We start from the raw sequence: 27,653 nt of genomic DNA, 5'->3' as shown, positions 1-27,653 counted from the left end.
GAGGGTGGTAAAAAACGCCCCTTGCCTGTGGCACCTGTGGGTGATCCTCCCCTCAAAGATCCCACAAGAACCAGGACAAGTCCCCATCTGGATCAGCTTTGGTGCGGAGGCCGCCCCTTGCACCTGGTGCCCAAAACCGATGTCTCCCTGGAACTTGCAGCCCAATCAGGTTGGGGAGCCCAAGTCAGGGTGGAGAGAGGGTGTTTGGGCCAGCAGGGGGCACCCACACCCCAGGTTTCAGCCAGTCCATGATGCCCTCAGGGCCTGAGAGGCAGTAGGGACTTTACCCCAGCTTGGTCCAGGGTGTGTCTCCCTACAGTGCACCCAGCAGGGTTCAGGGACCCCACTCACCCATCGAAGGAATACTTGTTGGTGTTGGGCATGTCCATGATGTCAATGAAGCCACGATTCCCTGTAGGAGAAGGGTTGGGGTGTGGGGTAGAGGGGTACACCCTGCTGGGGCTGGGGAGCTGGGCCTGAGCCAGCCCTGTGAGGCCCTGGCGGTCACTCTAGGGCCTCAGGGGCCCCTCCCATCTCCCCACCCATCACAGCCCTGTCTTACCTGCGGAGCCAGCCACGATGGCTTTGAGCTTCCTCTTGTGTCTAGAAAGAAGCAGAGGGGCTGGTGAAGGAGGCTGGGGCTGGACTGGCACCTTAGGGCCTAATGGCCCTGCCTGCCTCCGTGACTGTCCGCAGTCAGCCTGTCTCAGGGCAGGGCAGTAGGGGTCACTCACACGGTCCTGTAGTACCAGTTCATGAGGATGAAGAGCATGGCAGCCAGGAAGAGGAGAATGGCCAGGACAATGATCGCCATCTAGGGGAGCAGGGCCGGGCCTGAGTGGGTGGGAGCACCCAGGGCAGCACGGGGCCTGGGGGGGTGGGTGTCACCAGGGGTACCTGCAGGGCAGACATGTCATCGGGCGGGCGGACAGAGATGGCGGGCTGCACGTCCAGGACATTGTAGTTCCGGAACAGATTCCTCAGTTGCTCCTTGTTTTCGTCGATCATCTGGATCACCCTGGGCGAGGAGGCAGAGGCCTCAGCCATTCCTCAAGAGCTCGTCCCACTCAGGCCAGTCTGCCCCCAAATTCACCCCCCCACCAAGCCTTGGGAGGTTCAGGCCCCCTCAGCTCAGATAACCTTGTATCTTACAGCTTCACCATCCCTTCACATAAGATCCTATTTGATCCTCACAATTGCTGTAATAGTCCCATTTCACGCATGGGAAGAGTAAGGCTCAGGGTAGATCTCTCTGTTCACACACCTTCTCTCTACCTGCCCTGCCCACCCCTGGGTGAGAGCCCCCCATTACAGCAGCCATGATGGTGTTACCCTGCTCCCCAACTCCAGGGTCAGGGAAGGCTGACAGACCCAACTCCAGGGCAGGGGGCAGACAGACAGACAGCTGAGCACAGATGCACACCCACCGGTCCACATCCAGGATGCGGTTGGTGTCGCGGTTCACCACGTGGATGAGCAGCTCCGTCTGTGCGAAGTTCACCCGGCCCTTCTTGTCCACGTGGAACTGGGTGAGAAGGGCATCATGGGAGGCGTGGCAGGACAAGGCGTGGGAGGGGCAGGCCTCTTCCAGCAGCCCCTCCTGCCCTGCCAAAACCCCAGCACTACTGAATGCCCCCCAAGGGTCAACTTCAAGGCTGACCACTGAACTGCACTGGGCCAGACAGTTATCAGCCCCATTTTATAGAGGAGGAAACTGACGCCCAGAGACATGGAAGGACCATGCTCAGGCAGCTAAGAAGTGACTGATCCCTTTCATGCACCCCGATCTCTGCACTGCTCTGTCCCTGTCCTGGCCCCTCTTCTTGCTCCAGTGCCCCTAGACCCAGGGCAGGTTCCTCAGGGTACCTGAACGTCATCGGTGTTGACGATAGCACCGGTGATGTTGGACAGCAGGCGGATGAACTCCTCCTCAAAGCCACGCACGCGGTCGGGGATCTCGTTAATGACAATCTTGACCCGCTGGTCGTCCCTCAGGATGTAGATGCCGATGACAGCTGTGTCATTGTGGCCAGCCAGGTCCCGGGCCATGATGTCCACCACAAAGTAACCAGGGCTGTAGGCCATGAAGAGGTCGAAGGTGCGCAGGATGCCATCCACACTCCCTGCAGGGAGAGCCCATGGCTGGTGCACTTTCTCTAGAGAATTCTGCTGCTGCTGCTGCTGCTAAGTCGCTTCAGTCGTGTCCGACTCTGTGCGACCCCAAAGATGGCAGCCCACCAGGCTCCCCCATCCCTGGCATTCTCCAGGCAAGAACACTGGAGCGGGTTGCCATTTCCTTCTCCAATGCATGAAAGTGAAAAAATAAAGTGAAGTCGCTCAGTCGTGTCCGACTCCTAGTGACCCCATGGACTGCAGCCCACCAAGCCCCTCTGTCCATGGGATTTTCCAGGCAAGAGTACTGGAGTGGGGTGCCTTCGCCTTCTCCACTAGAGAATTCTAAGTTTTATTTAAACACGTGGCATACTAAAAATACAACTTGGGCTGCACTGGCCCAAGGATGACAAGCTGGACCCTGCCATCCCATGCTGGGAGGCTGCGGAGCACTTCTGAGCACCCCCCGTGTCTGTTTCTCACATGTAACACATGCGCCTTGGAATTTCACAACCACAGCAGAGAGATGACCGGCGGTGGTATGGCACAGTCTTCTCTTAAAAGACTGGATTCAGAGACTTAGATCTGGGTTCAACATCCGCCACTTTGTAGCTTTGTGACCTGTAGCAAGCTGCTTATTAGTTTAAGAGCAGTGGGAATTTGGAGGACAAAGCGATGGTTGTCTGGTGGTGTGGCTGGAGGTGGCGGCACGTGAACCAGACTTTAGAGGGTGGTGAGGGGAGCATTCTGAAGGCGGAGATGAAGGTTACAGGAAGTGAACACAAAGGGATCCAAGGCCTGGGGAGGATGGTGTGAAGCAGGCTGAAGGAATAGTGAGTAGTTCAGCCTGAGTGGGACCCGTGCCTGTAAGGGTAAAATAAGGGCTGTGGAACCAGCAAGCGGGATTAGAAGGAAGAGCTGATGGGTCTAGAAAGCCAGGCCAAAGAACCTGAATTGATTGCTGTGGGCAGTGAAGGACAGGGAAGTGGCTGGAGGTTAGATTGGGACACCCACTGGGACACCTTCTAGAACCTAACCCAGAGATGCTCAGCTCTCCACACAGGCAGATGCACAAGCAACCATGCATACTTTTAGGGTGAAGTGTGCTTTTTGAATTCTGGCTCCCCAGTGCCTACCTAGTACAATGCCTGACGCAGGGGAGGGTGAGGTGCACAAGTGGAAAGAGGAGGATATATGGAAAGGAGAATGGGGAGATGGATGGGCAGACGAATGAATGGACGCATGGGTGGACGGATGGATGGATGAGGAGATGGGAAGAAGAGAAGAAAGTGGGTGGGTAGATACAGAGATGGATAGATGGATGGCCGGATGGGTCAACAGAAGGACTGATGTGGCTGACTGGCCACCTATACCTTGTGGGACCCCCATAGACCCTATTTCGTCCAGACCTATACTCCATGAAGTGGCTGGAGCCCCTACCCATTGTGAAGACCTGGCCCACGTCCTCAGAGTCATTGGCCAGGGCCTGGAAGTAGTGGATGGCCAGGATGCTATAGAAGACAAGGCTGTTGTTGCCAATGTCTGCGTCCAGGGCCAGCACCTGGATCAACTCTGAGCCCACTTTGGCGTCGGTGGCCACTCCTGCAGGAATAGGCAGACGAGTGTAAGCGGCAGAGGAGAGGCCACCCCACACCCCAGGCCCAGGCTCTGGTCCCTGCACCTGCAGTGTACTCAGCCTTGGTGAAGCGTGGCGGCTGATCGTTGATGTCCTCCAGCATGACACGCACTTCCTGCAGAGTGAGGTCAGTGACCAGGTCAAGGGCTGGGGAGGGCCTGCGGGGAGGTGTCCAGCTTCGATTGCTAGAGGCCTTGACGATGAAGGAGAAGACGGCCTCGCGCTCCCTGTCCAGGTCCCTCAGCACCAGCAGACGCCCGTCGGGCTGCAGCTGGAAGTTCTTCTCTTCATTGCCGACTGAAGGGGACCGTGGCACAGCATGAGGGGCCGGGAGGGGGCACATGTGGGTCATTTCCAGCCCCAGCGTAGGGAGGCACCACCCTGCCAGGCCCCACCTGCGATGAAGTAGTACACAATGGCGTTGGAGCCCTCGTCTGCATCCACAGCGCCTGTCACATTGCCCACAAGGGTGCCACGTGGTGAGTGCTCGGGCACCGTCAGCAACTGGTACTGGGGGCTGCCTTTCTGTAGAGGGAGAGGGAGGTCATGGGATGCCAAGGGAAGGCCTGAGCCTCTGCTCCTGCCAGAGGGCACTGGGCAGTGCCTTCGTGGGTGCTGAGGGAATTTCCTGCCCAGGCCTAGAGAAACTGCTGTAACCTTAAGGGAGCAAGCAGTTGGGCTGGAGAGACCCCTGCTCTGCCCTGAGGGAGTGTCACCCACGACTTCCTCCAGGAGGGCAGGGCTGGCTGGGCACATTCTCCAAGGTCTCCTAGGACCTGATGGGTGTTTGAACAAGGGGGGCTGCATGTGCACACATACACACTCTCACACACACACATACATGGAGTCTCCAGGAAACATCACGCCCTGTGTGCACACAAGATGAGAAAACTGCCAAGTTAGAGAGTCTGAGTCCACACGAAGAGGCTCAGCCCCAGCTCACTAGAGCAGAACTGACTTTCAGGCTCCTTTTGTGAGCGTGTATGCAGACACGGGAACGTCAGCTCCAGGAGTCAGGCATTTCTGTCTGCATTTTGACTGCTGGGTAGTGCCTTGACATAGTAGCTGTTCAGACAATATTTGTTCTGTGAAGTGCCGGGCAGTTTCCAAGTGTCCACGTGTGTCTACAGCACAGTGTGGACAGTGTGTGGTGTGACCGGCACAGGGGAGGGGTAGGCTCACTGGCGGCCTCACGAAGAGGGGTTCGTTGTCGTCGATGTCCTCCAGAGCCACCTGCAGCGGCTGCATGGTCTCATAAGGCACCGGCTGGCCCAAGTCACTGGCCACCAGGATGAGCTGGGGGAGGAGAAGTGCCGTCAGAGCGGACGAAGGGCCCCAGGCAGGCATCCCCGGAGGACAAGTCACTACCCTCGCAGACATTCTAGGTGGGGACTAGCGGTCCTGCGCCCATAAGAAAGTCTCTTTCTCGGCCGGCCCCGGCCCCGCCCCCGCCCCGGGCCCCGCCCCCGCCCGGGCCCCGCCCCCTTACGCTGTACACTGCCTGCTTCTCCCGGTCCAGGCGCTGCGCGGTCTGGATGAGGCCGCTGATTGGGTCGATGGTGAAGTACTCCCAGTCCCGGTTGCCTGTCGTCTTCAGGAAGCTGTAGCGCACGGCCCCATTGAGGCCCTCATCCTTGTCCGTGGCGTAGACCTCGTACACGTTGGAACGCAGTGGGATCTCCTGCAGGGGGTACAGAAAGAGGCATCCTGAGAGAATCCCAGCTCCCAGAGCAGAACATCCTTGCCACCTTTCAGCATTCCTAGGAAATGCCTGTCTGCTTAGCTGGACTCTCCTGGAGTCTGAGCACTTGCTAGAATGTTCCTTCACCCCCAACCCCAGCCAAGGCCACTGCCTACGGACAGTCCAGCCTTGGATCCACCATGTTCCAGACTTGGGGTGACTGCCCTTCCAGGGCTATCCCATCCCTCCATCCCACTGCATGCTGAGGTTTAGAAGACCCTGAGAACCACCCTCTGTTTCTAGGCCTACTACCCCAATCACAGGAGCTCTAGGTATCCCCAAAGAACACATCCATCCAATGGGGTCCCTGAAAATGGGGAGGGCATGCAGGGAGGGTGATTTGGTGGCTAGAGATTAGACATTTGGGTTCAAGTCTGTTACTAATTCACTCTGTGACCTGGCCACTTCTCTTCTCCGACCCTCAGGCTCCCAAGTCCCTTAAGTCTGAGCTATCAAAAAACCTAACAGACATCAACATTGGCCCATGAAAAGGTTGCCAAGGGCACAAGAAAAAGAACAAGATTTTGGCTTTCAGTTAAAAAAGCATCAGCTCAGCATGATTTCACTGTTTTATCTCATTGATCACGACAATCAGAAACTCCAACTGGCAGTTACCTCTAATAGATTGAAAGTGGGATGACAGAGGTAATTACTTAACAAATGCTGGTTGTTCGAGAAACATGAATCTTTCAAATACGGACCCCTTGAAGGGAAAAAAAACCAAACTTAGTAAAAGGGGCCCTTTGGTGTGGAAAAGAACCATGCTTAGTCGCTCAGTTGTGTCTGACTCTTCGTGAGTCCATGAACTGTAGTCCACCAGGCTCCTCTGTCCATGGGATTTTCTAGGCAAGAATACTGGAGTGGGTTGCCATTTCCTTCTCCAGGGGATCTTCTGCACTCAGGGATCGAACCTGGGTCTTCTGCATTGCAGGCGGATTCTTTACCGTCCGAGCCACCAGGGAAGTTACAAAGAACTAGATTATTATTATTAATTTATACGCTGCCTCGTTCTGTAAAGAAGATTTGAGGCAGTGGACAAGAATGTATAAACTATAATAAGGGTGAATGGGTTAAAAAAATCAGAATAGAGAAAAAAATGATTGGCAGGAAGATGGAAACAGAGGGATAGGAGGGAAGGTGTGTACACGAACATGTACATCAATCAAGGTGGGCTGACCACTCTGAGCTCTCTAGTGAACAAAGAAAAGAGGGTCACTGTATCACTGCAGTAGACACAGGTTAAAAAAAAAATCACAAGGTAAAGGTGTAGTGTTTCCTAGAGCTCAGCCCTGGGAGAAATTCATCGTGTGGGGCCTCAAATGAAACAGAGTGACAGCGAGGACTTAACACTAACATTCTGAGATGTGGAGAGATGCTGAGCCCACTGGCTCATTTTCATTTCGGGAGAAAAGAACAAGTGGGAGACACCCCAAGTATTCTTTCAAGCAGCATTTTGGGCTTTGGTCCTGAGAGGAAGGAGGGGAAGGGCAGGAGTCCTTCCCTATCTTTATAAGACATTTGAGAATAAGGCATGAAAGAAGAATTGGAAACAGACACTCAGCCACTTCCCCTTGTTTCTTATTTTGATGATCATCCTCAGGTCCCAGGCTGTCTCAAACACTGGTATCAGCAGGAACAAGAGACAGACAGGAGGGGCTGCGTGTTTATTTTGAGACAAGTATGGGGGAAGTGGCCTGTGGGGAAACTGTCCTTGGCAGACATTTAGGAGCGAGAGATGGGACACCTACTATTATTAGTCCCACTTTGCAGACGGAAAAAAAAAAGACTCAGAGAAGTCACTTGCTCAAGGTCATCTGGCTGGTAAGTGAGAGAGTCAGATGTGGGTCCAAGAGCTTTGGCTGGCACAGCCCTTCTTACTAACCGCTGTTCAGCTCTGCCCTGTGTGGCACTGAGCTGGCTGGCTCCCTACTCTGGCCTCAGTTTCCCTGCTTTTGCAGTGGGGGCCCCTTCGGCCTCAGGCTGCAGAATGACTGCAGAATACAGAAGTAGACTGGATCCAGGAAGGGGTGCAGGTGGCAGGAGGCCCCGGGGACAGCAGTACCTCTCTGATGTGGAGGACAGTGCCATTGGGTGGGCGCACAAAGACAGGGCGGTTGTCATTGACGTCGATGACCTCCACCAGGAGCATGGTGGTGCCCCAGAGCGGGGGCTGCCCGCCGTCTGTGGCCACTACGGTCAGGCTGAACCTCTCGTAGGACTGCAGTGGCCGCTTTGTGGTCACCAGGCCCGAGTCTATGTCCACGTGGAAGGCCTCTGGCAGGTAGGGTAGGAGAGCAGGGCATGGGTCTGGCTGAGATACCCTTCCCATCCCTCCTCCACCCCCGACCTTCTACCTGGCCTGGGGCTGCAGCCCCTAAAGCATCCTGGGAGCGGGGAGCAGGCTACATACCCACGCCAGGGCCCTCAAGTGAGTAGGCCAACTCCGCATTGGAGCCCTCGTCCTGGTCGGTGGCCATCATGGTGATGACAGAGGTGCCTGCTGGCTCATTCTCGTACACGCTCGTGCTGAACTGGAGCTTGGAGAACTGTGGCCGGCAGTCGTTGACGTCTAGCACCTGGATCACCACCTGGAGGGGGGTTGTGGTCAAAGGTCAGGAGCGTAGTGGGGTCTGCTTCAGGTAACCCGGTGAGACAAGAATAAGCTGGGGTGGACAGTGCCCACTGTTCAGTCTGACCTCAAAGTATTTCCTTAAGCCCTTGAGCCTTGGTTTTCTTACGTGTATATTGGGGACAAGAAGATCTTACCTCTCAGGGCTTGTGAGGCGCACCTGTGACGGTGCATGCGCAGTGCCTGGCCTGAATAAATGCTCAGCAGCTGGCACTGTGGTTACCAGGTGGTCTGGTGTCTGGGTCCTGCAGCGGGGACCCCTGCCCACCCACCTTCTACTCTGTCCTTCGTCCCTTCCTACAGTGGCCCCACACATCTGCCTCTGATCTCTGGACCTTAATGCGGGACTGTGCCGCCTACACTCCTGAGGGCCCCTCTTGCCTGGTGTTTGTGTCTGGCCTGGGACTTGGCTCTGTCTGCTGACCCCACAGCCCAGGGAAGGTCCTCTAGCTACACCAGGAGGCCTTTTTTTTCCCCCTGGCTGCTGTGGCCCTGCCTGACTGCACTTGTATCAGAGCTCTTCACAGCCTTGACACCAAGAACCTCTTTCAGTGCACAGAGTACTTTTCTACCTCCCGTCTCCTTGACTCAGCGCCCCTCTGGGAGGGAGGCCTCCCCAGGGCTGTCCCTGCCTCCCTTTCCCTGCACTGCTGACAGCAGAGGCTCAGAGAGGTTACACGCAGTGCGCTCAGCTACTGTAGACTCCTGACTGCACATACTGTGTTCTCCCCACCACAGCGCCTGCCTAAGTGACAGGCGAGAACGACGGGATGTGTGAGTGCTCCCAGCCCTGCCCCCTATCTGCTAAGGAGAATTTTTCTTTGCCAACCCAGCTTCTTATCTCCCCACCTTTCAGGAGACTTTTCTTTGGATGGTTAGGTTACTACTGAGAAGTGGAAGAACTGAATACAGAAAGACAGGACTGGAAAGGCCAGAAAGAACAGAGAGAAAGAAAAGAAAGCAGAGTCTTGAGGAGGACTCTGGATCGAAATGGGGACAGAGCGAAGGTGGGATGCTGGCCTCCCCAGAGCAACTGTGTGGACGATAGACCTGGCCTGGGAATGGGGTTATGAATTCGATTCCTCATTCATGTTCTCTGAGACATTAAATAAATATAAATGCTTTATAATTATGTTTGGTTGCTGGACTGTGTTTCTTTCAATGGGACACCATGGAGACACTGGGCCATGTAGAGCCCAGGCTTTATCTGGTTTACACCCAGGTATGTGTGGGCTTTCCTAATGGCTCAGATGGTAACGAATTTGTCTGCAATGCAGGAGACCTGGGTTTGATTTCTGGGTCAGAAGATCCCCTGGAGGAGGAAATGGCAACCCACTCCAGTATTGTTGCCTGGAGAATCCCATGGATAGAGGAGCTTGGCAGGCTACAGTCCATGGGATCACAGAATTGGAAATGACTGAGAAACTGACTCTTACTTGCATGTATGTTTAGCTGCCTTAGTAGGGCTCTGACACAGCAGTTTCTCCTGCAGAGCCCCTGTCTCCCTAAGCCACAGCCACTGTGAACCCCGGCGATGCTCCTGCTTCTCCCTCCCGCCACCACAGCTCTCAGGGGCCAAGGCGGCCCTGCTTCTGCCCTGCAGCACCCATCCTGTAAAGGCTTTGCCTGCTGCCTCCACAACCACATCCTTAGTGTCCACACCAAGGTCCCTCACCTGCACCGAATTTTCTCGACGGTTGCTGGCCACATCCCCAGGGTTGTCTTTGGCCAAGGCAGTCAGGATATAGTGGTCCTTCTTCTCCCGGTCCAGAGAGGACAGCACGTAGATGTCACCCTAGGAGGGGGAGGGTGGAGTCAGGTCCTTCATCAGTTCGGCAGATATTTATTGAGCATCTGCTAAGTGCCGACACTGTTCAGGGCTCTGGAGATACAGCACTGAAGAGACACCAGCCCCGGCCCCGTGGAGCTCTTGTCCTAGTGGCTCTTCTTGCCTTCACCACTCCAGAGTCTACCTGGAGGTGGGATAAACAGCCCAGGCTGGAGCTCACTACCTGGCCAGGTACCAGGTAATGCCCCACAAGTATTCACAGTCATAGCGCCAGGCTGGGAGTATGTCTTATTGTTCACACCGAGAGGAGGGAGAGAAACCCGGCTGAAAGGGCAGAGCGCAGGGGGATGTGGGCGGGCAGCGGGAGGGAAAGTCCAGCTTCAGCCTCACAAGTGGGGAAGGCTCTGCCTGGCCAGCCAGCCCCAGGCCACAGGGCTCTCTCCCTCCCTCCTTGTACTGAAACGGCACATTTGAACCAATTTGCCGACATTCAAAATCTTGAGCTTCTGCATTCCCACAAGTCTGAGACTCATGGGAACACGAGGGCTGAGTGGTGGGCACTTCTTCCCTCTCCCAGCACTGAGAGTAGGGCCATGTATACAGTAGGTGCTCAGCTACTGTGCTCACTGTCTACAGAGCTTCCTATGCCTCTCTTGGGCAGTTTCGAAAAGCAGACTCATGGACTTGAATCAAGTCTTCTAGTCTGGTGAAGACAAATCTCAGATTCTGTCCCACAAGAGGCAACTTCCAAAAGACTGCCCTACTTCCTTCCAGGTCTACTGGGACAGAAAGGCTGCAGTCTAAGGATATCTGGGACTCTGAGAACAGTGCTTGCCAACTTGACTGGAAGACCTCTGAGGCTACAGATGCCCAGGTGGCAGGACCCAGAAACAGAGGGGTGACTGCAATACTTTTGGTGGCTTCTCAGCCTATGACCCTGGGCCCTTCCCACTTCCCATTCCCCAAACCCAGGCCCTCCATTGCCCACTTACTGTGGTGGGGCTGATGGCAAACTTGCCCTCACCATCCACAAGGCTATACTCAATGAGGGCGAAGTTGCCTGAGTCAGCATCAGTAGCAGTGACCGTCAGGATGACTGTGCCCACAGGAACATCCTCAAAGACAGCTTCCTGGAGCCCAGTGGGCAGAGAGAAAGCATGGGCCATGGTCAGTCTAGAGTCTCTGCCCTTGCCCAAGAAACTCACTGATGCAGACAGCCCAGAGCATCAAGCTACTCATGGATGGTCATTCCCACGGGACTTGAAGGCCGCCAGGGTGGGAATAGAAGATGCCCAAAGGTCCCAAGGAATGGGCATGGGTCCCAGACCCAGTGTGCAGGCCTGGTCACCCACCTGGTAGGACAGCTGGTCAAAGATGGGGTTGTTGTCATTGATGTCCACAATCTCCAGGTAGACAGGGATCTCAGCTGCCCGGGGTGGGGACCCATTGTCTGAGGCCCTCACGGTGAAGTTGAGCCAGTGCACTTCCTCATAGTCCACTGTCCGGTTGGCAATGACCTTCCCTAAGACACAGAGACTCTCACCGCCATCCTGGCCACCCCTCACTCGTGGAAGCTCTCTGAAGTGGGAAGAGAAGGATCTGGGGCTCTGAGGATGAGCACAAGGGGTCCACTGAGGGAGAAGGGTGGCTAGGCGTCACTGCCCAGCGGCTGGCCAGAGGGCCGAGAAGAACTGGTGTCTAGCTCTTCTCCTCACTGGAAGGGCAAGAAAGCTTTTCACAAGGTAGAAAGGGACTTCCCTGATGGTCCAGTGGTTAAGAAATCGCCTGCCTATGCAGGGGATATGGGTTGAATCCCTGCCGAAGGCAGGGGATATGGGTCTGTTAAGATTCCATATGCTGTGGAGCAACTGAGCCTATGCACCACAGCTACTGAGGCATACTTAGGGCCTGTGCCCTAAAGAAAGCCACTGCAATGAGAAGCCTTAGCACTGCAACTACTGAGCCCATGCCCTGCAACTGGAGAAAGCCCATGTACACCAACCAAGACCCAGTGCAGTCAAAAAAAGAAAAAGGGAATCGTTAAAAAAAGTTGGGGGGGGATGTACAAAAACAAGTCGAGGACCTCCTCTGGGACACTTCTCTCGGCCTACTTGTCCCCTGAGTGATACGAATTGTGGAGCTTGAGTGGTAGAGAGGGTGAGGGATTATTCCAGGTTCCAGCAGATGCTGAAGGGGCTTCCGTTCTAAGCGGGAGCGAGGCACCCCATCCACGCTTCCAGACCAGGCGTGTAGGAGTGACTAGAATGTTAACCATGTCGGCCCTGGTCCCGCCCGCTGAGGGGTCATGGTGGGACCTCAACTGGAGGGTGAGAAGTGATCCTGGCCCCTCTGGGAGGCTAAGCAGACACAGACAGATATTCCCCAGACTTCCTCTGGCAGACCTTCCCACCTACCTGCCGAGGAGTCTTCCAGCTGGACATAGCCCGGGGGCATCAGGTTCAGCAGGGAATAGGTGATCAGCCCATTGAGACCCTTGTCGGGATCCACAGCTGCCACAGCGATGAGCGTGGTGCCTGGGGTGGCCCCCTCCAGGATCCGCTCTGTGTAGTAGGTGATCCCGAAGGGCTTGAACTGGGGTGTGTTGTCATTGACGTCCAGGATGTTGACCGTCAGTTTGGCTGGGGTGGAGGTAGCAGGTGAGAGTGGCATGAGAGGCCTGGTGTGGCTGGGTCAGGCCTTCCTAAGTCTCAGCCGAGCCCGGAGAGGACGGCAGCATCTTACAGACCTCCCGGGGCTCCCTGAAGCTCGGCCCTAGACTTGGGTAGTGGTCTGTGCCCGCTGACTCTGGTCAGGTCGCTCACTCTTCCATAGGGAGAGGGGCTTGGGTTCTGCCAACTGACTGGTAACCTTGGTGGAAGCCCTGGCCATCACTGTTGTGCAGTTTCCTAACTTGTCCCAGGAGACAGAACTCGGATGATCTGTAAGACCCTTTTCCATGATTCGACCTTTTGTTTCCCTCTGACTTGTTCCCTCTGTATAACCAGCCTGGGCCCTTTGTTCTCTGAGCCTGGGACAAGTAGCAGATGACTAGGTCCACCCTTCCTGAAAACTAGGGCCTCTGGGCTATAAAGATAAGCAGCCAGTATCTGCCAAGCCCCAGCCAGTATCTCCCCGACTCCAGCTGTCTCTGCCTCATGGCAGAGGCCACGCCATCCATAAATCCCCCTCCACGCTCCCTGCTTGGCAAGATTCAGTGCCTCTAGCAGCCCCTCCTGGCTCATGCCGCAGGCAGGACAGCCTGTGCCCAGCCACAGAAGGCAGCCTGCATGCCCTTCTCTTCTCCGCTGTGGTATCTGTGGCTTCACAGACTTGCCTTGCTCTTTGCTGCCTCTGGCCTGACCATGTGGCTTCTTAGCAGATCTGAAGGTCCCGTCTCACATCCCAGCTATACCCTGGTTACCAGTTCTGACAATGGGATTCCGACCTAAGTCTCTATCAACCCATCCTTTCCTCAGTCCCCTTCCAGCGTCTACCATGCCTCCTTCCTACTCTGAGGCTTAGAGTTCAAGACACACATCTCTGGGCTTCTGGATCCGCCACTGCTGAGCTCTGCCTAACAGCAGGGACACAGGGCCACTCCCAGCCTCGCTGTAGCTGCCACCTTCCCCAGCCGCCACCCCTCCTCATGAAGCCTGACTGCTGGCAACAAGCTGGTCCGCTGCTTGCCCCAGGACCAGGCCTGCCTCTCTATGGGACCATGTGGGAGAGGCCTTACCATTTGGCACACTGACGGAGCGCTCTGGTAGGTCGCTGGCATTGTCAATCACAGAGAGAGTGACCTCATAGGTGGCAACCAGCTCCCGGTTCAGAGGGGATTTCACCATTACAGACCCTGTAGACCAGACCAAGTCAGGTTCAGCCCCAGGGGAACCCCCTAAAATCTGGGCCTCCCAGGGGTGCTCCTGGCCAACCCTCCCAATCCCCACCATGGGCAGTGGGCCCCAGTGGACCTGGGACTTGCCATCTCCTCTGGCTGGATGAGACCACAGCTCCTGCAAGCTGGGGCATGTCGCTCTGCCCCTCACTCAGCGCTCGCCAGCCCGGCAGTTATCTAACCTCTCTGTACCCCTTTGTCCTCATTTGTGAGATGAGGACGATTACTGTACCTACCGCAGAGGGCTATTTGGCAGATTATAACAATTAAATGAATTTAATGTACTTGTAAAGGGCTTAGAACAGGGCTTGGCACATAGAAAGCGCTATGTAATTGCTTGTTTAAAAAAATGCTTGTTGGAATTTCCTGGTGGTCCAGTGGTTAGGACTCCATGTGTTCACTGCCGAAGGCCTGGGTTCGATCCCTGCTTTGGGAACTAAGAGCCCACAAGCCACACTGCATGGCCGAAAAAAAAAAGCACCTTGTATTCCACAACACATGAATATACTGAACCATTAAACTTATGGTTAAAAATGGTTACGATGGTAAATTTTATATGTATTTTATAACTTAAAAAACACTTGTATTCTAGGGAGATCAAGCATAAAGGAAGGTCAATGCATTGAAAATCCCTGATGGGGGTCCCTGGAAGGGACAGCAAGCAGTGGCACAGCTGGACAGTAAGGCCCACCCCCTTGTCATGATAATGGGGTTGCGGGGCGTGGCATGGCCGCCTGACAAAGGAGCTGTACAACAAAGAGCTGTTTCCTTCCCTCCTACCCACTGCCCCCGAGCCCTAGCCTGCTCCTGATTCACAGAGGAGCCCTCCAGAAGTTTGGGCTTGAACTGGACAGACAGTTTTGCCGATCTCAGGCCTGGCTCTGTTCTTCCTGCCAGTGTGAGGGCCTGGTGGCTCTTCCTCCCATTGGCCTCATCCTAGGGTGAAACCTCCTCTCTTTCCCAGCTCCCTCTCAGGTACTGGGGTGTCTGGGACTCCCTTCCCCCTTGGCAGACTCCCCCTGCTGAACTCCTGTCCTCCTCGGGTCCCCCATGGTGGGGCAGTCACTTACCCTGGGCCGCTGCCTCCTCCTCCTCCTCCTCTTCCTACTCTCGCTCCCCGTCCCCGAGGCTGGGGAGCGAGGATGGGGAGAGGGTGGCTGCATTCAGTCTGCAAAGGCTGGGCCACGGCCTTGGCCCAGGTCCCACAGGATGGGAAGGGTGGTGGGGGTGCGGTGGGTATGGAGGAAGGCGATGGGGTGAAGCAGAGAAGAGATGAGGTGGGAAGTGACAGAGAAACAGAGCTCAAACCTGTGGGCCTGCCAGCCATGAGGAAGAGAGAAGAGGGTTAACACCAGTTAGTTCAGGGTGCAGAGGGGATGGAGCAGAGCAGGGCATAGGGGACTGAAGGGCTCAGAGCTGATCAGGGCAGGAGATTTGGGAGGGATGGGGTGGATGGGAAGAGGCAGAGGGGTGGGAAGCTAGGGGAGAAAGGGGGAGCCTAGTAGAGAGGAGCACCCAGCGGGCTGAGGCTCTAGAAAGAGAGAGGCGAGCAAGGGAGGAGGAAAGCATGAGAAAGAGGGGCAGAGAAGACACTGGAAAGGAAAACAGAGAGAAGAGAGTCAGTTGGAGAGAGAACAGGAAAAAATGGTAGAGGCAACAGTATGCATAAAGCTGGCAGGGGCATGGGGCAGCTCTCCATGGTCCTGAGAAACCACTGCAGTGGGAACGTTGCTAACCTGACTCAGGACTAAGTCATCTAATTCCTCCTAGTGGCTCCTGGTTTTCCTGTCTTCTTTTTCCCTTTGGGCCTCAGAGGCATATTGATTTAATCTACTCTTTAGTTGTTTGCACATGATGGTCATTGGCATTACTCTTGTTTTATGTATGTATCTCTTCCCTTCTGTTCTCACACTCCTCTCCCCTTCTCTCCTCCCCTTGGGCAATGTATTCAAGTGTATTTATTGAAAGTGTTCCTGAAAATCATGTATTGTTTTTGTGTATGTATTTTATATTTATGCAATGGGATTTGAGTATACACACACACACACGTATATATATACGTATATAACCCATTCTGTTTCTTATCATTTTCAGTAAGTACTTGATTTTAAGGCTCCCTGCCCCCACCTCACGTTTCTCTGTGTGAGCCTAGTCTATTGCTTCTAAGCTGCCTGGTGTCCCATGACGTGCACCCACCACATTTTACTCTCCAGTATCCCAGGGATGGATGCCTTGGTTGCCCTCAAGCTCCTGTCACCAATAACACTGCAGTGAACATCCTCAAACAGTCTCATTATCAACCTGAGAACCTCCTTGGGACATATATCTAGGAGCAGAATTGCTGGGTCATTGGGTATTGCTGGATTGCTGTCTAGATAGGAAATTAGTCAAAATTCCTACAGTAGTATATGATGTTCCCACATTGTTACCAATACTCAGTGCTGTCCAGCGTCCTAATGTCTGCTGGTCACATATGGAAAACCAATATCTCATTGCTGTTTTACTATGCATTTCTCTGAGTAACAATGATTTTTAGCATTTTGCCATAGCCATGTTAGTTTTTCTGTCACTTCTCTGGGCCATCCAAGAAGTATATCTATAAGTTAGTCCCATGTCTCCCCCTTAACTCCCCTCGGAGGCAAAAATGCTGAACTTTTAGAAAAATAATAAAATTAAAGTCAAAGTTATAAGCTGCAAAAATTGTGAAAGATAAGCCACAGTTTCCCTTTGGTTTGTGATAGTGTAAGAAAATCATTAAGGGTATACATATACACACATATAACATAGAAATATATATGTGTGTGTACATATATATGTGTGTGTGTGTGTGTGTGAAACTTAGAAAGAAGTTAAATGGCCTGGATACATATGAAGAAAGTGTTCAGCCACTCAGTTATTAAAGAAATACATATTAAAAAATGCAATTTTCCTATAATATTTAACGCTATCACAAGTGTGGTGAGATGGGCACACTCATACAATACTGGTAGAGTAAGATAATTAGGGAGCTGGTCAAGGGGGAAGGAAGAAGAGAAGGGAGAGAGGGAAAGAGTCAGGGGAGAGATGGCAAAGAGAGGGAAGGATGTGGTGTCAGTAGGAGGGAGAGGAGAGGAGGAAGGAGCAGCTGATGGGTAGGGAGGGTCAGAGAGAGGGAGCAGCAAGTGGGGTAAGGGAGAAAGCAGAGAACCAGGAGACTGGGCAGGGAGTCCGGAGGAGGGCCGGAGGGGAGCAGGCCTTTGTACCTGTGTTGATATTCACGGCAAAGGCATCCTCCTGGTCAGGCACCAGGCGGTCAGTGTCGTCCTTGGCCACAATGTCGATGATGTGGTACTCCAGCTCAGGATTGAGGTCACGGTCAATAGCGGTGACGTTGGCAATGACAGTGCCTGGCTCAGCTGACTCCAGCACGCTCACCGTCTGGATGGGGTTGAGGAACTCGGGGCGGGAGTCATTGATGTCATCGATAAGGACAGTGATGATGGCTGTGCCCGAGAGAGGGACGGCGCCCCGGTCGGTGGCCACTACTGTCAGCCTATACGACTCCTGCTCCTCCCTGTCGATGGTGGCATTGCCGACGCGGACGATGCCGCTGACTGGGTGGATGAGGAAGCGGTCCTGAGCCCCAGCTTCTATTCGGTAGATCAGCTCCCCATTGAGGCCACTGTCCTCATCCGTGGCTGTGATCTGAAGGACTGAGAATCCTGTGGGGGTGGGAATGGGGAGCAGCTGACAGTTACCTTTTATATAAAAACATCCCACCAAGATACTTTCCTTGGGGGTCACAAGGGCCTCTTCCCACAATAGTCTTGCTAGCACCTACCTTTGTTATTTTGTTATATATTTTTAAATGTATTTATTTTTAATTGAAGTATAGTTGATTTACAATGTTGTACTAGTTTCAGATGTACAGCGAAGTGATCCAGTTATATGTATATAATATATATTCTTTTATATTATAGGTTATTGCAGGAACATTAAATATAGTTCCCAGTGCTATATAGTAGGTCCTTATTGTTTATGTGTTTTATACATAGTCGTGTGTATCTGTTAATCCAAAGCTCCTAATTTATCCCTCCACCCCCAGCTTCTTTTGGTAACCATAAATTTGTTTTCAAAGTCTGTGAGTCTAATTCTATTTTGCAAATAAGCATCCATCTTTTATGCATTTTTTTCATCTGCAATTTTCTACAAAAATGGTGTCCTATTTTATTTTCCTTATTTATTTTGATTTTGTCCTATTTATTTTGATTATTTGAGACTGAACAATTTTTTAATAATTCAATGATTAGTTGTATCTTCTCTTCTGCAAAGTGTCAGTTTTTGTCCTTTGCCTATTTTTGGTCAATTTATACAAACTATATAATTATAATAACTTGTGATAAATATCTTTTCTTCTCAGTTTTTAGTTCACCTTTTGATACTGGTTATATGATGTAAAGAAGTTGAAATGGTTCATATGTACCAGAACTTAATATTTTTCCCTTTTTTATGTTTTCCTGTTTCTTAAATGCTTAGAACCTTATCTTTAAAGCAGACAAATATTCACCTGAAGTGTCTTCTCTTATTTTTTAATGTTTTATACTCTTTTATATTTTCTTTAGGGTGTCTTTGGGTTTCTTTCTGGTGTCTGACATGGGATGAGAATCTACACTAAATATGAACAAATATTTTGCACACTGAACAGTTTTCACTACTGGTTTTATCATTTCCTTTATGACATAATGTTACATTTCTTAATTTACCCATCACTGTTGCTGGGCTACTTTGTCTCAGAGTCTTGTGTTCATATCATGTGGTTTTAAATACTGGTAATATGTTGTAAAACCTGGTAAGACAAATCTAGCTTTATTACACTTATTTTTCAAAATGTTCTTTAGAATCAAACTTATCTCCCAAATCATATTTGATTTTGATGGAAATCATGTTAATCCTATTTTGACTTTGAAACAGTCTTTCCATACAGGAACACGGAGGGAACATATCTTAACAATTTTGTTTTGTTCACAAGACACTGTAGGTCTGAGAAAGGAAGGGAGGGGGACGTGGGTCTCCTGACCCCCTCTCCGCCCACCCTGCTGCCCATCCTTCTCCCCACTGGAGGCGACTTCTGCCTCCAAACTGTGAGGCTGCAATCCCCACACACGACCAGCTCCCGTCTGGAGGCTGGGGCCTGACCCCCGCCTACCTGGTGGGCAGTTCTCCAGCAGGTGGACGGTGACAGCGGCAGGGCTAAAGGTGGGCCAGTTGTCATTGTCATCCAGGATGGTGACGAGCAGGTCAGCGGTGCCATTGAGCAGCCCGATGTCCTCAGCCAGCAGCAGCAGCTTCAGGACGGGGGGTGAGAAGGCCTCCCGGTCAATGACGATACCTGACCTCACTGTCACCACACCTGGTACCCAGCACCACCGGCCAGGGAGATACAAAGGATAAGAGATGTGGTGGAGAAACCGGGCAAGAGCCAACCCAGGGGGGACAGAAAAAGGTAAGGCGTGATGGGGACAGAGATGAAAGAGGAGCAGAGAAAGCAACACAATGACTTTCCTCCTCCAAGGTTCAACGACCAATGTTTAGGGAGGTCCCCTCCCCAGGTGTCCTTGGCAATTCTCCAGAGTTCTGCCTGAGATGAGTGCCTCAGGCTGGAGGGTTGAGCAGCTCTGCTGAGAGAGGTGCCAGCACATCCCTCCTTGTCTCCTGTCACCAAATTGGCTCGGCCTAGACTGACGCAACAGAGCAGTTTTGAGTCTGGTTCGAGGGTGGTTGCTTCCTCTGGGAGACTAGGGGCCCCATCCTCCAGCGGGGGAGGAGACAAGGAGGAGTGGGTTTTGGGGGCTCTCTACTGAGGCTGAGTTTATGCGTCAGCAGGTCACTTCTGTTGACCCCAAGCCTCTTCCTGGTTCTTCCTCGCTGGCCCCTGGGTGGCCTAATCCAGCTGTAAGATGGGGGCTGTGAGGAACAGGGTCCCTCTGGAGAGCCTGGACCCAGCACTGAGAAAGGAGACCCCAGATCTAGTGGTGGAGGCCGTTACAAGGAAGACTTGGAGCTGGGCTGGGAGAGCTGGGGGCGTGTGCAGAGGCCTCACCGGTGCTGTTGTCAATATCAAAAAGCCCGCTCTGGGCGCCCAGCAGCTGGTAGGTCACCACAGCGTAGACGTCCAGGTCTGCATCCAGGGCCAGGACGGGCCCGTTGAGCACCGTCAGGGAGGTCCCTGGGCCGGGGGAGAGGGGTCACTGCAGGGTCAACTTGAGCCCCCGCCCGCCCTCCCCCGCCCCGCCCCGCCCCGCCCCGGTGAGCCATGGCTGACAATGGATGAGAGGAGGGGAGGTGAGGCGGACAGGTTGGGGGGCCCTGGGCCGGGCTGCGGCAGCCTTGGCAGACTGACGCAGATGCTTGGGGAGCAGCCTCAAAGCCCTGCTGGGGAGAAAACACAACAGCGGTGAGCAAGCCCCTCCGGCCCGCCCGGAGCACGCCGGCCTTCCCAGCAGCCTTTGAGGCTGGCCACCACAGGAGGGTCTGGGGGCTCCCTGACGTCCCCTCCCCGTGTGGGGCCCTGTCTAGGTATGCACCTCCGGCCCAGTCTGCCCACGTGTGTGTGTACACGATGCTCCAACGGCTGTCTGACCACTCAAGGCTAGGACCCACATGTGTGCACCGGACTCCGTGTTTACACAGCCACAGCACTCACTCTGTAATGCTCGCAGGCCTGGGAGGCCCACGCTGTGCATTCTTTCTCCGCAGGCGGTTATATCTGCACATGGAGTGCATCGTGCAGGCACCTCTGTGTATCTCTGCACACGTGTAAGCTGCACATATGCCTCACATGGATGTGCACTGGCACATGTGTGAGCATATACACAGGCAGGTTTAAGATTCATATTCCTACAGGGGAGACAGCCAGCCAGAGACAGGGAGTATCCCAGCTCACCTCTTCCTAACGTAAGACTCCAAGCTCTAGGGGCTGGGGAGGAGTGAGAGGACGTCCTCGGGGAGGCAGTGAAGAGGAGACGCAGTGCACGTGTGCGGGGGAGAGCCACACTGATCTGTGAGGGGCCTGCCCCGCTTCTGATCTCACATTCTCCCTGAGCTCTCAGAAGCCTCCAGGATGCCCTATGCTCCTGGAGCTGGGGGAGCATGAAGAGTGGGCTTACTTCCCTCCTGGGTAGCCTTGTGGCTAAGTGGCCCTTGAGGAGGGGAAGTGGGGCTCTTCTCAGTCTTGGGGACCAATGACTGCCTCCAACCAGACCTGTGGCCTCCTTGGTGGCCTCTAGGAGCCTGGCAGCCCTGGTCCTCCAGCCCTTCAGAGCTGCACTCCCTTCTCCCCACCACACCCTTCTGCACTTGCCAGCTCTGTGTTCAGCCAGGCCTCAGCTGGGGCCAGAGCAGGCACAAGGAGGTCCTCGGCATCTGAGCTCAGGGGGTGCCTGGTAGCAGCAGGGGTTCCCAGGTGGGCCCAGCACCTACCAGCAGGAGAGTTCTCCATCACCTCCGCCAGGTAGGTGCTCTCAGTAAAGACGGGGTGGTTGTCATTCTCATCCGCAAGAAAGATGAGCAGCAAGTCAAAATCCTGTGGGAGGCACAATGCGGGACAGGCTGAAGGCCATGTTCTGGTCTGGCAAAGTGCTCCAGGGGAGGAAGACTGGGAAGTGGGGTGGGAGGAAGGTCCAGGAAGAGAGGTAGATGATTAAAGAGCCCACACCATGGGTCCAGAGACCTGGGTTCAAGCCCCAGCTATGCCAGCAGCTCACAGGGTGGCCTTGGGCAAATCTTTTCCCTTCCCTGGGACTCAGTTTTCCAATCTGATGAATGGGGATCTTAACTCCTTTTCACAGAGATGTGTGAAGTTCACAGGAGAATGGATGTAAATGGTATTGAGTCATGTTCCATCTCATGATAAGGAAGGACTTCAGCCAGGAAGATGAACCTTAGTTTCCAGATCCTCTTAGCTGGCCTCATGCCCTGGTCAGAGTTCAGTCCGGTACTGCACTTCACACCTTTCAAAAACCACAGGTACAATCCTTATCTCTTGGAACCTCCCCAGTACCCTGGAAGCTTCTTCACTGCAGACATGGGGGAACCAGAGAAGGCGGTGATTACTCAAAGATGCCTGGCAACTTAGCAGCAGGATGGGGCCCAGCAGCCTCCAAGCTTCCTTCCCATCACTCCATGCTGTTCCTTTCGGGATGCCCCAGGCCCTCCTAAGAGGGCAGGTGTCCGTGGGGGAGGGCGTGACAGCAGGAGGAAAAGGTAGGAGTGAGAGAAGGAAGGAAGGAAGGGAAGGCACAGGGGATGAGAATACTGGCGGTCAGCAAGGACCTCTGGCCTTAAGGCTCCTCAGCCTGTACAGACACGAAAACCAAGGCCCAGAAAGGGCTGAGACATCAACTGGTCAGAAGGAGAGCTGAGATGAGCCAGACCCTAGGACTCCTGCCCAGGACCCAGACCTCGTGGACAGGGAAGAGGGCTGACCCGACCCCTGAATGCACTGTTTGCTTTGCAATACCCATCTCCTCTTAGTAAAGAGAGACAACTTTTTGGCTTTTGAGGGAAAGTGAAGTGAAAGTTGCTTAGTCATGTCCGACTCTTTGCGACCCCATGGACTGTAGCCTGCCAGGCTCCTCTGTCCATGGAGTTTTCCAGGCCAGAATACTGGAGTAGGTAGCTATTCCCTTCTTCAGGCTCAGGGAATCAAACCCAGGTCTCTCAACTCAGGAATTGAACCCAGGTCTCCCACATTGCAGGCAGATTCTTTACCGTCTGAGCCACCAGGGAAGCCCTTTGAGGGAAAAGCCACCTGGAAAATGTAACCCTTTTGGAATCCCAGAGTACATGCTGTGAGTACAGGTACCCCTGCCCTGCTCGCACCCTCCCCCTCCCCCCAGTCCTGTATGCCCAGATATCAGTGGTTTGAGGAGAAAAGATGCTAGCTGGTGTTTACTGAGTGTTTGCCATGTGCCAGGCTCTGGGCCAAGGACTTTACAGGTATTGGCTCCTTCGAGGCCTCGCCATGACTTTGGTGTGTGTCCACTTAGCAGAAGAGAAAGTAGACGCTAAGGAAAACTGACTTGCCAAAGCCACACACCCACTGACAGGCGGAAATGGGATTTGAACTGAGCCGTTGCTTACTGTAAATGCAATGCATCTAAGCCCAGGCCATGCCACCTGGATAAATCCAGTGGAGCCGTGCCCCTCCCCCACCCCACCCCCTGCAGTCTCACCCTCCTGGCTATGCGTGGGTTCTCTGGGTTGTCCTTCACGGAGATGGTCAGCCTGTATTCTGGGATCCGCTCGCGGTCCAGGGGCCGGTTCACTGTGATGATCCCTGTCTGGGATGTAGAGACTGGTGAGTTGAGGGGTGACTTGTCCCCCACTTTGGGCTCTGGCTCACCAAGGCCCAACTGCCCTGCCTGCAGGAGTGTCTGTGGATGACCTCCCTAAATCGCTAAAGATACAACAACCACAGTGGGTTAGCAGGCCAAGAGTGCCCCCCTTCCTGAGAGGGATGGTCCTTCGGAGGACTCCAGGGGGTCAGCAGCTAGTAACACTCCAAGAGGCCATGTGAGGACTTCTTGGTGCACCTTGATGCAAACAAGGGGCACCAAAGCTCTGGTCTCATCCCTGCACATGACAAGCCATGGGGTGACAGGGGTCCCAGAAGTGGCTCACTTAGGAATCCAAGACTCCAAGCTTTCCAGACCCCCAAATGCCAATCGAGGGCAGAGACTTGAGGAGGAAGTGGAACCAGCAGAAACCCAGACAGTAGAGTAGCAAAGCCCCTAGGGCAGGGTCCTCTCTTTTAGCAAAAATCCTGGGGGCTTCCCTGGGGTCAGACTTGGCCCTACCGTGGCATTGATGGAGAAGGCCCGCTCTCGATTGCCTGCAGTGATGTTGAAGGTGAGGAGGGCGTTGCACCCGCTGTCAGCATCGCTGGCCAGGATACGAGCGACGAAGCTGGAGATGGGGCTGTTCTCACTGATGGTGACGTTCATGGGCAGGTTGAGCAGCACAGGGTCGTTGTCGTTAATGTCCAGCACCCGGATCCCCACCAGCATCTGAGGCAGGTCAAGGGGGAGGAGGAGGTGAAGGAGGAGGACCAGGAGAGAAGGGGGTCTGGGGGAGATGGAGGGAGGGAGAGGAGGAAGAGAAAGGGATGGTGGACATGGTGGCCAAGGAGACAGTGGAGGTGGGGGCAGATGGAGCAAGATGGCAAAGAGGTGGCACCTGAAGAGGGAGAGGCGCCTCTGGTCATGGGGAAGAAAGAGGAAGAAAGGAAAATGATAAAGGCGGCAAGAGGATGAAAGTGAGGATAAGAGGGAGGCAGAAAAGGTAAAGAGGCAGAGGCAGGGTGCAAACAGCAGTGACAGGTGCAGAGGCCTGGCTGACAGCGAAGTCTCCCCTGGGAGCGCCGAGCGGCCATGGCCGCCAGGCCCAGCCTCCACGGGTGAGCCCCACAAGGACTCGCAGGTCTGTTAGGGGCCCCGAGGGCCTGGACTGGCTCTAGAGCAGCCTGAGGCCGCTCTGGGCGTGAGGGTGGCAGTGTTTAGAGGCGTCTCTGTGGAGAATTCCGGGGGTGGGGAGGTGAAGCCAATGGTACAGGGCCCCCAGACTCACCGTGGAGCTGAGCGGGGGCACCCCTCTGTCTCGGGCACAGATGGTCAGGTTGTAGAAAGCAATGGCCTCCCGGTCCAGCTCCACATCCTTCCGGACCCGCAGCACCCCCTCCACGGGAGAGATCAGAAACTCCCCTGGGTGTTGCCCAGGAGAGGCTAGAGTCAGCGGAGAATGGCCAGGAGTGGTGGGGAGCCCAGGCCTCTTTCCGCTTCCTCCAGTGAGCCTTACAGTCGAGGCAGGGGGTCTCCAGCACCCCCAGCTTCAGGACCTGCCAAAGGCTGGGACACGCAGGCGGAGGGGAACAGGTAACTGCTAGGGTACAGCTAGGGTACTGACAGGGGCCACTCAGGCCCTGGCAGCCCTGACCACCTGGGTATGATGGTTATGTTGAAAAGTGGGGGCTCCCTTTCTACACAGGCATTCGTTTTCTCTCCACCCTTGATCAGAAATCAATGAATGAAGGTATCGGAAACTTCGTAATATGCTATTCTTTCCAGATAGCTCATCTTGCAAAACAGGATACTGGGGAAGGGCAAAGCTTACCACAGAGGAGCACCCTGACAGTGGTGAGGCACTAGGGAGGATGGAGTGGGAGGGACTGAGGACGGGGAGCCCCCACCTGCCCTCCATTCAGCCCTGGTACTGAGCCAGGTGGCGGGCAGCCAGGGATCTCCCGGGCCTGTGGCCACCCCTCAGCCCCTGGTCGGCCCTGACTTCCTTTCTCTGAGGTTTCTGAGGCCCCTCAGCTGGCCCTGTGGCCTCAGTCCTTGTCTTGGCCTGGCTGAGGGGCCAGATGTCTGGGAATGCCTAGAGTAAGAGCCTCAGATTCTCAGGCTCTGAACGGGAAGAGACCTCAGACACCATCCCGTGTCCTTTGGAAAATGAAATGGGAAAGAAGGCTGATGGTTCAAGCTCCCACTGCAAGTTAACAGCAGCAACTGGACTCAAACCCAGTGCTCTGCGTCTCAGCTCAGTGCACAAGGGCCTGAGCACTCAGAGCTGGCCAGGGTGGGAGGGGTAAGGTCAGGGAGGGAATGGAGGAGAAGAGCAGGGGCGGGGGAATGCCAGGGGAGTGAGTGGGGTCCCAGCTGGATGGGAGCGCTCAGGGGGCTGACAGTGAAAGATGAACAAGGGAGGAGCAGCAGAGACCCTGAGGAAGAGGGGCTCCTCTCCAGGCACTCCCCCAGGAAATGCGGACAGGGAGAAAGTTACTTCCTTCGCTTTCCCTTTTGACATTTAGGGGCAGAGGCTCAGGGTGGCGCACTGACTTGCTGAGACACATAGCCTCAGGGTGCGGTAAGGACAGAGGCCCAAGCTCCCCAACACTTTGCTCTGCCTGCTCCTCCACATCCTACCTCATAACTCTCTGCCCCCAGCTCCCACTGCTCTGATTCACCAAAACAGCCTGTCTGAGGCCCACCTGCAGCTGGGAGTTCCCACCAGCCCTTCCTGCTCCCAGTGGCCCTATGGGCTACACCCTGCTTAGTGGGGGGCGGAAGCTGCTTGAAACAGGATTTCCTGAGCCCGATAGTCCAAGGTCTCCAGAGGACTGGGGATTCCCTTTGTAGGGGTTTCCCAGCCCTGTCTCAGAACCTGGCCATGTGTGAGCAGATGGCCAGCTGCCTTCTTTCCAAAGACAGCCACCTCCTGGAAGAAAGGGAAGAGGTTCTGAAGCTCAGGGGAGCAGGCTTGAGGTGATGGGGGCTGGGCCCAAGCTAGAGCCGCATGAGGTCAGATCAGTGAGGCAGTGGGCAGGTCAAAGGCCCCCCACACTGCAAGTTATCCTCCTCAGAGCTTGCCCTGGGGCCTGAACTCCCCATCACTCCACTGCTTCTGGAGACAGAGGTTTAAAATCAGAGGCTTTCCAACAGTCATATCCAGGTATGCATGCTGACTCACTCCTATGTGCCCTTGGGCATGCGATTAAATCTCGCCTTCATGTTCTCATCTGAAAAATGGGCTAATAAGGACAGGCCATTGCAGGGTGGTGCTGGTACTGGACAAGGCCCCGTTCATCCTGTGTGTGCTGGACCCACCGCAGCTCTTTATATCATTAGGGGAACCCTGAAAGGGAGCCCAGGCAGCCCTGTGAAGAAGCTGGGGGCTTACACAGAAGATGAAGATGTACGAAAGGGGTCCCAGGAGTGGACCTACCACAAGGGGTAGGATGTAGGTTCTGAGAAGGCTGGGGCTGGTGGCAGAGGCACAAGCGATATGGCCTGTTTCCCAAGTGCTCTTTGACCACGTGTCTCCTTGCAGCTTAGTGGGGCTCCAGTCTCCCCCCAGCAGGAGCCCCCTCCATGCTCAGACTGCAGTGGTGGGAAGGTGACCTTGAGGCTTGGTGGCCTGGAGAGCATCCCTTTACCCACAGTGTCGCTAAACCAGCTTTCTGCGGAAAATAGCACCCCACCCCCTGATTTACCAACATGGTGTCAGTGAACCCAGAGCTGAGGAGAGAGATGGGGAGGGGATGTTGTGACCTGTGCCAGCTGCTCCAGCAGGGCACTGTCAGCCTCCCCACCCCTCCCAGCCTCTGCTCATCTCCTCTGGAGTGGGGGCTCTGTTCAGTGACCAGCCCCCCCCACCCCCGCCAGGTTATCCTTGGGCTCTGAATGTCTACTCTTGGCCTGCCTCCATGAGGCCCCAAGTTCCTGGGCTGGCCCCAGTCACGTGTACATCTAACCCAGCAGGCTCTGCACAGGACTGCAAAGGCCGGTGCCAGGGAACAGTTTGCTGGCCATGTGTGTGAGTCCTGCACCCTAGAGGCAGGTGCAGAGAGGGCCCCTGTCTGGGAGGGGGCACAGCTGCCCACCCAACACCCACCTGTCAAGCAGGCTCTGGCAGCCTCCTGAACAGGAGCAGGACTCCTGTTAAGTGACAGCACCTCTGTGTGTGACAATAGCAGAGAAAGGCCCAGGCTCTGCTGGCTGCAAAGCAGGAAGGCACAGAGTGCTTGGCCAGAGAAAGGACTTTTTGGGACATGACAGAGTGACATATCAGAACAGAGTGACCCATCCCAAGCTCTGGACAGCAGGGGCTCCAAGTCTGGCCTTACAGAAGTAGATTTGCTTTTATAGTCTCTTAATTGAAAATTCATCCCAGGCTCTATTCTCCTCTGTCAGCCAGCTCAATGCACTCCTCTCATCTCATGCCTTCATATATCTCTGGGGTGACTACTCCCAAATACCTCTCTCAACAGCAGACTTCTCTCCTGAACTCCTGGTTTGTATACCCAAGCCCTATCTG

At 54.4% G+C, this 27,653-nt stretch overlaps 1 protein-coding gene across 2 annotated transcripts in view; it reads right to left on the bottom strand.

Annotated features, from left to right (window-relative positions):
* The window catches only part of LOC109553683 (cadherin-23), a 77,656-nt gene that overhangs the window by 2,847 nt on the left and 47,156 nt on the right, over nt 1-27,653 (bottom strand). For both annotated transcript variants that reach the window (XM_019953706.2, XM_019953707.2), the window contains exons 5-29: nt 24,408-24,541; nt 23,639-23,848; nt 23,015-23,122; nt 21,261-21,363; nt 19,882-20,007; nt 18,988-19,191; nt 17,045-17,503; nt 13,644-13,760; nt 12,322-12,546; nt 11,260-11,429; nt 10,900-11,037; nt 9,794-9,913; nt 7,900-8,077; nt 7,552-7,763; nt 5,238-5,429; nt 4,931-5,044; nt 4,144-4,273; nt 3,794-4,045; nt 3,553-3,714; nt 1,867-2,123; nt 1,428-1,525; nt 898-1,018; nt 735-814; nt 563-603; nt 352-412 (exon numbers count right to left, since the gene is read on the bottom strand). In XM_019953706.2, coding sequence (XP_019809265.2) covers nt 352-412; nt 563-603; nt 735-814; nt 898-1,018; nt 1,428-1,525; nt 1,867-2,123; nt 3,553-3,714; nt 3,794-4,045; nt 4,144-4,273; nt 4,931-5,044; nt 5,238-5,429; nt 7,552-7,763; nt 7,900-8,077; nt 9,794-9,913; nt 10,900-11,037; nt 11,260-11,429; nt 12,322-12,546; nt 13,644-13,760; nt 17,045-17,503; nt 18,988-19,191; nt 19,882-20,007; nt 21,261-21,363; nt 23,015-23,122; nt 23,639-23,848; nt 24,408-24,541 — 4,012 coding nt within the window. The remainder of the gene's footprint in view (nt 1-351; nt 413-562; nt 604-734; nt 815-897; nt 1,019-1,427; nt 1,526-1,866; nt 2,124-3,552; nt 3,715-3,793; nt 4,046-4,143; nt 4,274-4,930; nt 5,045-5,237; nt 5,430-7,551; nt 7,764-7,899; nt 8,078-9,793; nt 9,914-10,899; nt 11,038-11,259; nt 11,430-12,321; nt 12,547-13,643; nt 13,761-17,044; nt 17,504-18,987; nt 19,192-19,881; nt 20,008-21,260; nt 21,364-23,014; nt 23,123-23,638; nt 23,849-24,407; nt 24,542-27,653) is intronic.

Source organism: Bos indicus, chromosome 28, assembly GCF_029378745.1.
Source record: "Bos indicus isolate NIAB-ARS_2022 breed Sahiwal x Tharparkar chromosome 28, NIAB-ARS_B.indTharparkar_mat_pri_1.0, whole genome shotgun sequence".
In the NCBI taxonomy this organism is placed as follows: Eukaryota; Metazoa; Chordata; class Mammalia; order Artiodactyla; family Bovidae; genus Bos; species Bos indicus.
Note: the sequence above shows the minus strand (reverse complement) of the source record. Positions and strands in the feature narration are given on the sequence as shown.